This window comes from Microcaecilia unicolor, chromosome 4, assembly GCF_901765095.1.
Source record: "Microcaecilia unicolor chromosome 4, aMicUni1.1, whole genome shotgun sequence".
In the NCBI taxonomy this organism is placed as follows: domain Eukaryota; kingdom Metazoa; phylum Chordata; class Amphibia; order Gymnophiona; family Siphonopidae; genus Microcaecilia; species Microcaecilia unicolor.
The window spans coordinates 51,146,701-51,162,345 of record NC_044034.1 but is presented as its reverse complement, the minus strand read 5'-3'; the positions used below and the strand labels follow the sequence as shown (position 1 = coordinate 51,162,345).

The window sequence follows — 15,645 nt, the reverse complement described above, 5'->3', positions numbered from 1 at the left end:
ACGCTAGTATGTTGTCTAATTGGTATTCGGTAAATACCCACCTAATGAACATGGCACGTCTTTGCAGAATATATATAAACCCTGTGGCTGGAGACACTGTTCCCACAAATTTTTAACATTTCATGGGTATCCAGATCATTTATTTGTGGGTTTTATTTTGGGGTAGAAAGTAAGCTTGCATTTTGCTTCCTACAGTAAAGAATGCATTATTATTTTTATTTCTCCTGTGCTATGCTGCTTATAAAGAATGTGATTTTTCTTTCCTTTTCTAATTTTTGGTCCTTTATTCTGTAATTAGTGAGGGTTTGTCTGTGTTCTCTGATTGACTGAAGTAAGATATTTAAAAATGTTTGTTTCTTGGCTCTTAGAGAGGAGACAAGCACTCTGGGTGCATCGTTTTTAGTTGCATAGCCATGTAAATGTTTAGTCCGCTATTTGGGTAGCAAGTATGGTTTTTTTTGTACCAGAACAATTGCAAACTTTTTTTGGATATGAAGAAACTTTCCGGTGGACTGAGAGAAACAACTGATTAAAGCTAAAAAAAAAAGTGTGGGTTTAACTGGGTCTTATATTCTCTCTCTCTTTTTTTTTTTACCTTATTTTGATCTCCTCATCCTTATCTCACTTCCCCCAACTCTTTTTTTTTTGGAGGTCTAAGGAAGAGAGCTGGTGATTATTTTCTTTCTACTGCTTTTTTTTTGTTATTCCTATTTTCTCTGTATTTCATTACTCAAGTGTCACTTGTATGTAATTTCAATCGTTATAAATATAAATTTTAAAAAAAATGTTTGTTTCCAAAGTTTCCATAAGTGTGAATGCGGTGTGTGTTGATGCAGAGCAGACTGTTTTACTTAGAAATCTATCATAAGTTCATGCTAAGGCATTATTTAGGAGTATACTAAACAATACTCACACCTATATGCCTAGTGCCCCCCCATGGAATTTAATTAACAAGCTAATTAGTGCTAATAATTGGCTTTTTAATAAGCAATTGTTGGCACTAATTAGTTTAATTGATACATGCCTAAATTTTACACACAAGTTGAAAAAGGGGATGCAGAAATGGGAGGGTTATGGGTGGAATGGGTGCATTCCATACATATACGTGCATTGTTATAGAATGAGGAGGTATATGCGCCTAATTTAGGTGCATACATATGCATCACGTTTCAGTTGGTGCAAATGGCCATGCCTAAAGTTACATGCGATTCCCGGGTATAATCACTATTCTATAAACCGCACCTAACTTTAGGCATGACTCCTTCAGGTAACGCTGGCATTTTTCCTGAGCGGATGCCTTTGGGCAGCTTGGTTTGTTCAGAAATCCTTGTGACCCCTGAGGCAGGCATTTTATGATGCCAAAACACGGATCATGTCAGGTCCCTTTTTCGAAGAAGCAAATAAAGTGTTTTTTAAGTACCACCTCCTGTGTTGGATTGTCCTTTGGCCAGCCTCTACTCCCTTGTTTGATTGTACTCTCCACTCTCCACATAGAGGTCTTTTCTGCTTGCTGTGCCTAATATATAGAATTCACCCCATACCCTGGGATTCTATATATCACACTGAGATTTCTGCATGGAAATCGAAGTGTGTTCCATAACAATGAGCATAACTTAATTAGTTAACAAGCTAATCAGTACTTACAATTGGATGTTAACAACCAATTTTTCAACACTAATTGGTATTAATTAGAATTTATGCACACTACTTGCTAAGCATATTCTTTAATGTGGTATGTGTAAATATAAGATGCATAGTTGAAAGTGGGCATGGTATGTATTATTATTATTTATTACATTTGTACCCCTCGCTTTCCCACCCATAGCAGGTTCAATGTGGCTTACATAGTAAATAGAATTACAAAGTATTGTAAGGAGAATATTATAAATTGTAATAAACATAGTAATAGTAGGGTTTTAAGAATATGTGAATTGAACATGGAAAGGTAAACAAGGTATGATAGGCAAAAGGAAAGAGATTGGGAGGGGTATGATGTAGGGAGATGGAGAAGAGAAGACTGGGGTATGAGTATAAGGAGTTTGGGAGACATGGATTAAGGTATAATCATCTTCAGAGCAGGAGATGTGTGGGTGGGCTTAAAAGGTTAGGTTGGGCCATTAGGGTAAGCTTGCTTGAAGAGGTGTGTCTTCAACATTTTTCTGAAGGGTAGATAATCGTTAATTGTTCGGATGGATCTTGGTAGACCATTCCAAAGCTGGCTGCCCAAAAATGAGAAACTGGATGCATAGGAGGTTTGGGTGGTATGGGTGGGTCATAGGCATTTCTAAAATCTGTTCATGTTATTGAATGCACCTGCTCTGCGCCTAATTTGGGGTATTGGGATTTACACCAGGTTTTACTTGGTATAATTTACCACAACTAAATTTAGTCACATGGATCGGTGCTCGGCTTATTCTATAAAATATACCTCAATTAAAGTATATTCTATAGAAAACACTTCAATTTCTGCATTGGTGCAAATGAATGTGCCTAAATTTACATGTGACCCCTATGCTAAAGCAGTATTCTATAAACCTTGTGGCTTATAGAATAGCACTTAAGCAGGTTATTTTTAATGATTTTTTTTAGGTGTCATTTATAGAATTCACACCATAGTAGACTAAATTCTATATTTGGTGCCAAAAAAAGTTAAAACGTGCCTATGCATATTCTATAAACCACACCTAAAGTTAGGCACATTTTATAGAATACGCATAGCACCGTTAATGCAACTAAAATTTAGGTGCAGCCATTTACTTCAATGAAAAGCTGGTGTAAATGCCCACGCTTAACTTTAGGCATGGAACAAGTTATTCTATAGCATTGCATGAAAATTCTAGGAATGTCCATGACCCGCCCATGGCCCTCCCATGGTCACACCGCCTTTTGAGATCTGTGTGGTAAAATTTACTTGAACTATTTTATAGAATACGCTTAGTGAGTAGTGCATGCAAATTCTAATTTGTGCCAATTAGTGCCAATAATTGCATGTTAACATCCAATTATCAGTGCTGATGGGCTTGTTAACCAATTGAGTTGTGCATTACAACCATCAACCACCCTCTCCTTATAAAACAATTTCCTGACATTTACTCCTAAGTCTACCACCCCGCAACATAAATTCATGTCTTCTAGTTTTACTGTTTTCCGTTCTCTGGAAAATATTAATTTCTATATTAATACCTCTGAAGTATTTAAATGTCTGTATCTTATCTCCCCTGTCCCTTCTTTCCTCTAGGGTATACATATTCAGGTCTTCTAGTCTCTTCTCACATGTCTTTTGGCACAAGCTCTATACCATTTTTGTCACCTTCCTCTGGACTGCTTCAAGTCTTTTTACATCCTTAGCAAGATACGACCTCCAAAATTGAACACAACACAATACTCCAAGTGGGGCCTCACCAACGACTTGTACAGGGGCATCAACACCTCCTTTCTTCTGCTGGTTATGTCTCTCTCTATACAGCCTAACATCCTTCTGGCTATGGCCAATACCTTGTCACACTGTTTTGTCACTTTCATATCCTCAGATACTATTAACCCAAGGTCCCTCTCCCTGCCTGTGCATTTCAGCCTCTCATCTTCTAGCACATATTGCTCCCTTGGATTTCTACTCCTTAAGGGCTCCTTTTACTAAGTTGTGGTAATCCCAATGTGTGCTTACCACTCACTATACAGGAAGTACCACTGGGCTACTGCAGCAGCTCGGTGGTACATCCCACCCTAGTGCGCCGTCATTTCTGGTGCTACAAAAAATATTTTTATTTCTTTTGTAGCACCAGAGTGTACCCAGTGGTAATTATCGCCGTGTTAATGTGGGAGCCCTTACCACCACCTCAATGTGTGGTGATAAGGGCTCCCCCCGAAATGGCCACATGCCAAGTGCTTTGCTTCCTGCATGGCCATGTCCTTTAGGAAAGTGAGATTTCCCTTTTACCAGCTGTGGTAAAAGGGGGCCTCGGTATGCGTGTAAAACACGCACCAGCGCCGGCCCCCTTTTCCCGCAGCTTGGTAAAAGGGGCCCTAAGTGCATAACTCTGCACTTCTTTGCATTTCCCTAAGTAGCCTTTTCTATGCACCTCTAATCCAGATCTCATCTGCTGTCTTGTCAGTACATTTTTCTAGCTCCTTTGAACACTAGAGAAGAACACTTTATTTACTGTCATTATACTTCCATCTGCCCCCAAAATACACAACCGACGCATATTCTTTCTGCATCTGAAGAAATAGAACATTATCAAGTCTCCCCTCTGTGTTTCCTTTCATCCTTGAGTCTTCTATGTAAGATATTTTGTTGGTCAGTTTAGAAGGTTTACATGGCATCTACACCTATGAATAGTAGCATTTCCGCATGTATATTGCATACATGTGTAAATGAAGATTTCAGAATGGCATTACTTACGTGTGTAGATGTGTTTGTATGCACAGGTTTAAAAGGGGCTTAGTTTGGGCAAGCCAAAAACTATATATGTTCTTATATAATTTTTGGCATGCACAAACCACATTTTATGTTTGCCCATACCAATTATATATGTACTTATACAATTTTTGGCTTGCCCAAACAAATTTATGACTGCATTTCTATTGTAACATGAGATGTACTTCCCATTTTACAGTAGAAATGCATGTCTAGTTTAAAGAATTCCCCCATCGGCTTTTGCTATTCCTCCAAAGCATGCATACGTTTCAGCAAAGCACTCCTTTCAGCATTGGCTACAAATGAGTGATCAAGGGACTTAGCATCCCAGTACATTTTTTCAGCATACATTCAGGACTTGGTTCACTAGTTGGTGCCGCTATATATAGACAGATACTTTTCAGGAATACAGTTTTTTAATATAAAATTGTTGGTGATTTCAGGTATAGGTGCTGAAAATTGGCACTTATACATGTATTCACCAATATTGACATGTAGGATTTGTAGCTTTCTGATATCAATGCTCCCACTCTATGTACCGGCAAAGACAGGTTTATTTGCCAGTATCCTTATACATATTTTACAAAAGACTCAGGGGTCCTTTTACTAAGGTGCACTGAAAAATGGCCTTCGGTAGTGTAGGCGTGTGTTTTGGGCATACGCAGATCCATTTTTCAGCACGCCTGCAAACAATGCCTTTTAAAAACTTTTGCAGAAAATGGACATGTGGCAAAATCAAAATTGGCACACGTCCATTTTGGGTCTGAGACCTTATCGCCAGCCATTGACCTAGCAGTAAAGTCTCACACGGTAACTGGGATGACTTATACTCGTCAAATGCCACTTGGCATGCGTCCAATACGTGTGTATGAAAATAAAAATGATTTTTTGGACGTGCATATCGGATGCACACCAAAAATGAAATTACTACAAGAGCCACACAGTAGCCAGGTGATAATTCCATTTTGGTACATTGGGCGCACGTAGATGCTTACAAGGCTTAGTAAAAGGGCCCCTCAATGTTTAGCAGAGCCTTTAGTAAAATACTAGATGCAGTGTGAACTTGCCAACCTAGGCAACCCAATTTCTACTTCAATATCCTTTGCAAAATGAAGCTACATATCATTTAATATAATAGATGAGTTAAGGGTTCATCAACAGAGACTGATAATTGTTCAAATACAGCAGTAGTGATTGAAACTGACAGAGAAATATTTTTGGCACTAAATACTTTTGGAGTTTGTCAAACAAACTTGAGCATCTGAAATTTCCTCTCTACTTACTGTATAGATTTTGTCCAGGCAAATAGTTGCCCACACAAAATTTATCCTGCTAGAGAGAGGCCTGGATATATCCTGGGACATGGCTAAATTGATTAAGATAACTTAGTCTGTCCCATGATGGAGGCATTTGGGGACAACCAAGAGGAGTTGCAGTCAAAGCAAAGAAATATGTTCTGACAATCACACAAGGTAGGGGGTGGGGAGGGAATTGACTCGTGGCCCACTGGGCCACCAGGGCTGCATTAAAGGGCGGGGATGCCAGGGGGGGGGGGGGTTAGGGGAGTTGGAGACCCACCAGATCTCTAACCCCTCCTGAACCTGTGTCGGGGGGGGGGGTCAGGGTGACTGGAGGTCCACCAGACCTCCAGTCCCCATGTCGCTGGAGGGGTGTCGATTTGGGGCCTCTGGGGGGGGGGGGGTCTGCTGCATTGGGAGGGGGACTAGGGGGCCTGCTAGCATGCAAATGCATGCTGGACAGGGCACACCACAGAGTAGTATAAGAGTGCTCTTAGACTGAATAGCACCTCTCTGTATACATAATAGCCTGAATATTATTTTACAGGAGCTCCAAGTGCAAATTCTATAGCACCATTCCATGGGGACATCCAAAATACTCAGAGCTAGAAAAGAGTCTAGGATGCTATCACTGTGTCACCAACTAGCTGTATTTCTTAAAAGATTGCTCAATTCTGATGATGAAAGTGTTCTCTTTATTTTAAGTTCCTTTGGAAGGTCTCAGAAACCAAACCCACTTCGATGAGATGAGAGCTAATTACATTAGAGAGTTGGCCAGAGCCATTGGTTTGAAGCACAAAGGAGTTGTGGCTAGCTCCCAACGGTTCTATCAGCTCACCAAACTCATGGATTCCATGCATGAAGTAAGACTTCTCTTTTTTTATTACATACAACAATTTTTAAACCTATCTCAAGTCCCCACAGCCTGTCAAGCTTTCAGAAATATCTACAATGAGATAACTTGATATACATAGGAGACTATCCTGTTTATTTTCGAATGAGAAGGCCGGCCATCTTCCGACACAAATCGGAAGATTGCCGGCCTCCTAAAGCCGGCCAAATCGGTATAATCAAAAGCCGATTTTGGCTTGAACTGCTTTCCGTCACGGAGCCGGCCAAAGTTTAAGGGGGCGTGTCGGCAGTGTACCGAAGGTGGGATGGGGGCGTGGTTAAGAGATGGTCAGCTTCCGCTGATAATGGAAAAAAGAAAGCCGGCCATGACGAGCATTTTGCCGACTTTACTTGGTCCTTTTTTTTTTTTTACGACCAAGCCTCAAAAAGGTGCCCCAACTGACCAAATAACCACCAGAGGGAATGGGGGATGACCTCCCCTTACTCCCCCAGTGGTCACCAACCCCTTCCCACCCAAAAAAAACAAATAAAAAACATTTTTTGCCAACCTCTATGCCAGCCTCTAATGTCATACCCAGCTCCATGACAGCACTATGCAGGTCCCTGGAGCAGTTATTAGTGGGTGCAGTGCACTTCAGGCAGGCAGACCCAGGCCCACCCCCCCCTACCTGTTACACTTGTGGTGGGAAATGGGAGCCCTACACCCCCCCCAAAACCCACTGTACCCACATGTAGGTGCCCTCCTTCATCCTTAAGGGCTATGGTAGTGTTGTACAGTTGTGGGGAGTGGATTTGGGGGGCTCAGCACCCAAGGTAAGGGAGCTATGTACCTGGGATCATTTTATGAAGTCCGCTGCAGTGCCCCCTAGGGTGCCCGGTTGGTGTCCTGGCATGTGAGGGGGACCAGTGCACTACAAATGCCGGCTCCTCCCACGACCAAATGGCTTGGATTTGGCCGGGTTCGAGATGGCAGCCATTAGTTTCCATTATCGGCAAAAACCAATGGCGGCCATCTCTAACGCCAGCCATCTCTAACACCGTCACAAATGTTGAGATTTGGCCGGCCCCAATCGTATTATCGAAACGAAAGATGGCCGGCCATCTTGTTTTGATAATACGATCGGGTATGCCACTTTATGTGGCCGACCTTAGAGATGGTCGCCCCCGTTCAATTATGCCCTCCACGGGGCTCATTTTCAAAGCACTTAGACTTACAAAGTTCCATAGGTTACTAGCAGGCTTATTTTCGAAAGAGAAGGACGCTCATCTTTCGACACAAATCAGAAGATGGGTGTCCTTCTCCCAGGGTCGCCCAAATCTGCATAAACGAAAGCCGATTTTGGGCATCCCCAACTGCTTTCCATCACAGGGACAACCAAAGTTCCCGGGGGGGGGGGGGGGTGTTGGAAGCATAGCGAAGGTGGGACTGGGGTGTGCTTAACACATGGGCATCCTCGGCCGATAATGGAAAAAAGAAGGGAGTCCCTGATGAACACTTGACCGACTTTATTTGGTCCGTTTTTTCTTACGACTAAGCCTCAAAAAGGTGCCTGAACTGACCAGATGACCACCGGAGGTAATCGGGGATGACCTCCCCTTACTCCCGCAGTGGTCACTATCCCCCTCCCACCCTAAAAAAAAACTTTAAAAATGTTTTTTGCCAGCCTCAAATGTCATACCCAGCTCCATTACAGCAGTATGCAGGTCCCTGGAGCAGTTTTAGTGTGTATTGCAGTGCACTTCAGGCAGGCGGACCAAGGCCCTTCCACCCCCTACCTGTTACACTTGTGGTGGTAAATGTGAGCCCTTCAAAACCCACCAGAAACCCACTGTACCCACACGTAGGTGCCCCCCTTCACCCCTTAGGGCTATGGTAATGTTGTACAGTTGTGGTGAGTGGGTTTTGGGGGGGGGGGTTGGGGGGCTCAGCACACAAGGTAAGGGAGCTATACACCTGGAAGCAATTTCTGAAGTCCAATGCAGTGCCCCCTAGGGTGCCTGGTTGGTGTCCTGGCATGTGAGAGGGACCAGTGCACCATGAATGCTGGCTCCTCCCAAGGCCAAATGGCTTGGATTTGGTTGTTTCTGAGATGGGCGTCATTGGTTTCCATTATCGGCGAAAACCGTGGATGACCATCTCAAATGTTGAATTAAATGTTGAGATTTGAGCGTCCCCAAACGTATTATCGAAACGAAAGATGGACACCCATCTTGTTTCGATAATACGGGTTTCCCCGCCCCTTCATGGGGACATTTTGCGAGGACGCCCTCAGGAAAACGTGGGCGCCTGTTTTGATTATGCCCCTCCACGGGGCTCATTTTCGAAAGAGAAAAGCGTCCAAAAAGTCAGAGCGGTATATTCTTCCCAATTTCTGGCCAATTTCTTGTCAAAGCGTTCAAATCGGTATTTTTGAAACCTGTTTTGCAGATGTTTATCTATGCAATTTGTCTGCAGTGCATCCAAATCACAAGGGGGCACATCAAGTGTGTTTTGTAGGTGGGATTAGGATGTGCCTAACACTTGGACGTTTTACAGCCATAATGGATCAAAGCTAAAATGTCTAGACCTGTTTTTCTGATGAATAAGACACAAAAAATGCCTTAAATGAGCAGATAACCACTGGAGGGATTTATGGATGACCCCCCCTTACTCTCTCAGTGGTCATTGACCCCCCCTCCCACCCCCAAAAAATGTGAATAAAAATAGTACTCACCAGCCTCTATGACAGACTCAGATGTTGTAACAAGGTCCATTAGAGCAGCATTCAGATTCCTGGAGTAGTCTAGTGGTATGGGCAGTGCACTGTAGACAGGTGGACCCAGGCCCATACTTCCCCCTACCTGTTACACTTGTGGTGGAAACTGTGAGCTCTCCAAAACTCACTAAAAACCCACTGTACCCAAATATAGGTGCCCCCTTCACCCATAAGGGCTATTGTGCAGTTGGGGTAGTGGGTTTGGGGTGGGTTTTGGAGGGCTCAGCAGACAAGATAAGGGAGTAACAGTGAGATGTGTACCTGGGAGCAGTCCATAGCTCCAATACTTTCCCCTCCTACATCCCAATGACTTGATTTTGTGCATTTTTGTTTTTCAAAAACGGCCTAGAAAGATAAACACATAAAGCACAAAACCTTGTTCGAAATGGTATTTAAAAAAAAAAGTAGACATTTTTTATTTTCGAAAATGGTTACATTTGCAATTTTGATTTGGGACTATTAGCGCAAAATGTCCAAAGTCCGACTTAGACATCATATCAAAAATGCCCCTCCTTTATGCTTTCAACATACGCCTCCGTGTATGCAAATTTCTCATTCATAATTATTATGAACTTCCTGAACACGCACCTGTGTCCAGGGACCTGAGAACAAGTTTGTGACCCACTGCTCTAGTAGAAGGGAAGGTGGTCTTTATTCTCCTGCAACGAGGGCTAATGGTGGTGTGTTTACTGTGCAGCAATACTGTGTCCTAGTATTCCGCATATAGGTTCACAGGCAGAAGCATTTCTAACAAATTCCTGAGGTATTGTGTAGACTATTTTGAGGGCACTCTATTTAAATTTTCGTTATTCATCAACCTACTGAATGTGCTAAGAAGGACAGGCTATGCAGATCTTCTGCTTTGTATGAAGACAATATCAATCTCTGTAGAACTCATGCCCACACATGCATTTAATACGATACTTCAGTTGTAAGATTTCTATTACTGTTGATGCAGTGCTACAGTTTTTGGAGGACATTTAGCAATGCTACAGTGAGTATATTTTAAATTCATAGCTCCCTTCTTTGGCGGCTTGACTTATAGCTCTAGTACTTCAAGACTAGGAAGTGCCAATTTCAGTAAGGGAACCATCAGGGTAGAAGCTATTTGGACTCACTCCAACCCCTCCCTACTAGACCCCAAGAATGAGCCAGTAAGTGCCAGAGGTGCCAGAGAATAGAATGGTGGCAATAGTTCCACCCTAAATAAATAAATACAAAGATAGGAAGAATGGGGGGTTCCAGGGAGGCTTTCTGCATTTTTAAGAGATTGGGAACTGGGAAGGTATCAGGATGAAATCGTCAAGAGATTGAAGTATTGGGGGGGGGGGGGGAGAGGTGAATTTAAAGCTCTATGCCTGATCTTCAAGGTCCTTAGAGAAAATATGCCAGAGTACTAGAGGAATAGGATCTCCCGCTACACACCTCCAAGGTCACTAAGATCCTCCCAAGGAGTGTCCGTAACCACACTCTCTCCAAAGGACATCACATGATGTGATGATACCTGCCAGTGAGCCTTCTCCGGAGTAGCCCCCATACTCTGGAATACACTCACTGAAAGGCTTTGCTCAACATAACTGGGTTTTTTTTCAAAAATGGGCCAAATGAGAAACGCACAGAGCACAAAAACATCTAGTAAATAGCCATTGAAAATGGTTATATTCCCCCTTTGAATTATGGATGTTTGAAGCAAAATGTTCAAATTTGGACTGAGACATCATTTCAGAATTGCCCCTCCACCTCTACTTCAGGAAGCATGTGAAAGCTTGGCTCTTCTCCCAAGCCTTTAATGGAATAGGCAATTCATTTGCTGGTTGCACACACACACAAAGGCCAACACCTACTGCACATACTGTAGCAGGACTTGCTTAATCACTCCTACCCCAACTGAGTTTTATATTCATGCACCCTTCTGACTTCACATTCAACTTTTTTAAATTTACCCTCCCCCCTCCCTTTATTTATAACTCTTGTAACTCTGTCTTACCTAAGTGTTCTACCTTTGCTTACACACCATGCTGTGTGTTAAGATGTTTCATTGATATCTAAATCCGATTTTGGACGATTTATGAAAAGCATGCAAGAATTCCGTAGCAAACATGGCCATTTTCAAATCAGTACTTTGTTCCATTACGGGAGAAAGTTTTGGGAACAACCAAATCCCGCCCTCAACAAACCTCCTTGTGATTTGGATGCACAGAAAAATGTCTTAAATCCGAGTCTTCAAAATTGCGATTTGGACGTTTGTCAGAGAAAAATGTCCAAATGCCACTTTATGCAATTTTTGAGACATTTTCTCTTTTGGAAATGAACCCCATTATTTGCTGAAATGAATTCATGAGATGGAATTCAAACTTTATAGCGATTATGTGTTGCTTACAAAAATTCCTCCTTAAATTTAAGCAGATGAAATTAAAAAAAAAAATATCCCCACAGGGCTGGTGTTTCAACCATGCTATTTAAAGCATCTCTGCTGCTTATTTTGTCTGCTTTAGTGGAAAATGCAAAGACAGAACCTACAAAGAACCCAGACAGGGGTACACTTAAAAATTAATTACTGTATTTTTATTAAAATGGATGCATTTTGAAATTCTGAAGTTTACTTGCAAATTCATACATATTATTACAGTGATGATTATGTTTCCAGAGGAGTGAAAAAATGGAGAAGAGAGAGCAGTGGCGTTCCTAGGGGGGGCGGTGGGGGCGGTCCGTCCCGGGTGCACGCCGCTGGGGGGGGGTGCCCGTGCGTCTCTCCATCGTTCGTTCCATGCTCCCTCTGCCCTGGAACAGGTTACTTCCTGTTCCGGGGCAGAGGGAGCATGGAACGAACGACGGACAGGCGCGCGCGGCACCCCCAGCGGCGTGCACCCGGGCAGGGGGGTTCTTTCACAGGGGGGGTGTCCTTTTGCCAGGGGGGGTCGCGCTGCATCCGGGGGGGGGGGCGCTGCACCCGGGGGCGGGGCGCATTGGCGATCCGCCCCGGGTGTCAGCCCCCCTAGGAACGCCACTGAGAGAGATAGAGAGATGAGTTTATACCAAAACACCATCATAGTAATACAACCTTTAATTTACCGTTATATCCAGGAATCTTCCTTGCTAATTCAGCACAGACAATGAAGGGACCATAGCTCCCAAAATCAAGTTATAAACATAGTCCAATAATGAGGTACCACCTTTGTTACTCTTTACTTCCATGCAGTCGGGTATATTATTTGGATTATATCAGAGCAATTCTATAAACAAGGTTGAAATGATTAAAACATAAGAATAGCCACATTGGGTCAGAACAGTGGCCAATCCATGTCACAAGTATCTGGCAGAAACTCAAATAATGAAAAAACAAAAAGGGGGAAAACCCACTAGATCTATACAGGGAAAAGGGGGGAAGGGGAAAACAAGTACAAGTGGTAATGAATGTGAATACAATAAAATATTCTTACAAAAATATTCTAAAGAACAAAGAGGCATCAGATGAGTATATAATGGGCTATCGGATCTCTTATAGCTCCAGCTGTTTCAGATCCTAGCTCCTCTTCACAAAGGACCTCACAGGATGTGATAGCCGCAAAGGAGCCTTCTCTGGAGTTGCCCCCACACTCTGGAATGCACTCCCTGAAAGGCTTCGCTTAACACAAGACTATCTCTTCTTCAGGAAGCAAATGAAAACTTGGCTCTTCAACCAGGCCTTTAATGGAAGATGTAAATGACATTGGCTGTACATACTATAGCAGGACATGAATATCCACTCCTACCCTAGCTAACATAATAATGTTCAAGCATTTCTGACCTCATTTGCAACCTTCTTTAAACTGGTCCTCCTTTTATTCTATTTTATCTATCTGTATGTTCCATCTTACGCTGTCTATTAAAATGTTTTATTGTCTATTGTGCAGTGGCTTACCAAGGGCGGGCGGTAGGTGCAGTCCGCCCCGGGTGCACACCACTGGGGGGGTGCCGCGCACGCCTGACCTTCATTCGTTCCATGCTCCCTCTGCCCCGTAACATTCCTGTTCCGGGGCAGAGGGAGCATGGAACGAACGAAGGACAGGCGCGCGTGACACCCCCCAGCGGCGTGCACCTGGGGGGGGTTCTTTCGCGGGGGGGGGTCGCGCTGCACAAAGGGGGGGCGGGGTGCATCGGCGATCTGCCCCGGGTGTCAGCCCCCCTAGGAACGCCACTATTGTGTTGACATTGTAAGTAGTATACTATGCCATAGTTTGTATTGTTGTTGGAATATTTTTACTGCTGTAATTGTCTATTGCTTATGTTTGACTTATTTTTGCTGTACACCGCCTTGAGTGAATTCCTTCAAAAAGGTGGTAAATAAATGCTAATAAATAAACAGTGACACTCTGTCCTATTTATGTGATTGAATTACATTTCTTCCCAAAGGTCCTATTTATAGGACTCATAATAAGATGTTGTTTCGTTTTCCACCAGTAAGGCAGATTAATTTGCGAAAAATGTTTGATTCTTCATTTAAATATCAAGTAGTCTCAGTTAGGAATTCACTGCCTTTGCAGATTCGTTCAGTTACAAATTATCTGATATTTAGTAAGACCTTAAAAACATTTTTATTTAACAAATTTCTACTGCTTAAAAATTAGATTGTGTTGGGTATTAAGAGATTGTTGGTTCATCAGTTATTTTTTTAAATTTTGTAATCCACATAGAACTGTTCAGATATCTGCGGAATAGAAGTCTTCTGTAACATAACATAGCACTGTCTTATACAACTTTTTTTTTGAAAACCCCCACACAGCTTGTAAAGCAGCTCCACCTCTTCTGCCTGAACACGTTTCTGCAGTCCCGCTCACTCAGCGTTGAATTTCCAGAAATGATGTCAGAAGTCATTGCTGCCCAGTTGCCCAAGATCCTGGCGGGGATGGTAAAACCTCTCATCTTTCACAAGAAGTGAACATCCTCTTTTCACATTTTCAGAAAAGGCCTTTTGTATTTGCGTGCGCATGTGCCTGTTGTTTAAGTCAAAGAAGGGTCTTTTACAAAGGCATGGTAGCGTTTTTAGCGTGTGCTAAATGCTAGAGGCGCCCATAGGAATTTATGGGCATCTCTAGTGCTTAGCTCACAATTATTTTTAACGTGTGCTAAAAATGCTAGCCCGCCTTTGTAAAAGGCCCACAAAGTCGGGATTGCATTGTCAAAGTTTCGCTTCGTTTGTTCTGCTAGAAAGATCTCATGTTTTGCACTTGTAATGTAAATGCTGAGTGACTGATGTAAAAAAAAAGTCAAGTTTATCCATTTGTTGTGTCTACAAGGAAAACCAGCCAGCTCAAACATTCTAAAAATGCAAGGTCTATATATTGTCAGGCACCAGTTTCTTTCCATATAAAATTATAATTTATAATTTTGTAAGCCCAAAATGCTGTTTCTTATCAATTTGCAAGAATAAATACTTCAAGATAATTACTGATGAACTTTGATCAGTCATCATGGAATTGCATGCCTCTATTATGAACGGAAGTCACATTTTTAAATCTGTCTGTTTTTCATCCTGATCGGTGTGGCTTTTGCGCTGTTTGCCTTTGGAATCAATTTGTGCTTTCCATTTAAAAACTCAGCAAACACAGAGTTGTTACAGCTGTAGACAGTACTTCCTTTCCTTCCTGTATTTTACTGTCTCTTCACAGAGAATTACCATATAGGAAACACAGATTCTCTACATACAACATCAATATCTTAAATAGGGAGAGATTTTCCTGGAGTAAGCACTGAGGCCTTGCTTCACGAAAGCGTAGTAAGGTTTTGCTGTTATCACACAGTGATTGCCAAAATTAGGGGTCCTTTTACTAAGGTGCGTTGAAAAATGGATTGTGGTAGTGTAGGCGTGGGTTTTGGGCATGTGCCGATCCATTTTTTTAGCACGCCTGTAAAAAGGCCTTTTTTTTTTGCCGAAAACGGAAATGCGGCAAAATCAAAATTGCCGTTCGTCCATTTTGGGTCTGAGACCTACCGGTAAAGAATCCAGGTGGTAATGACCTTATGTGTGTCAAATGCCACTTGGCATGCATCCGTTATGCGCGCCTGAAAATAAAAAATATTTTCAGACGCGTATCAGACGTGCACCAAAAATGAAATTATCGCAAAATCCACATGGTTGTCGGGCGGTAACTCCATTTTGCTGTGCGTTGGGCATGCGTAGACACACGGCTTAGTAAAAGGGCCCCTTAATGCACAGTAGCTAAAAATGACATGAACTGTTGGGGCATTGAGAGTGTTTTTGGAAAGGCTGGCATGCAGTTAATGCAGAGAAAAAGTCAGAACTGCATGTTAAAATCATGACAAATAATGTGCAATTCAGTTA

The 15,645-nt window shown here is 42.5% G+C and overlaps 1 protein-coding gene across 1 annotated transcript in view; it reads left to right on the top strand.

Moving 5' to 3' along the window:
• The window catches only part of PGR (progesterone receptor), a 164,431-nt gene extending 150,040 nt beyond the window's left edge, over window positions 1-14,391 (top strand). The window contains 2 exon segments of the mRNA XM_030200227.1: window positions 6,421-6,578; window positions 14,086-14,391. Coding sequence (XP_030056087.1) covers window positions 6,421-6,578; window positions 14,086-14,241 — 314 coding nt within the window. The 3' untranslated portion in view covers window positions 14,242-14,391.
• The last annotated feature ends 1,254 nt before the right edge of the window (window positions 14,392-15,645 follow it).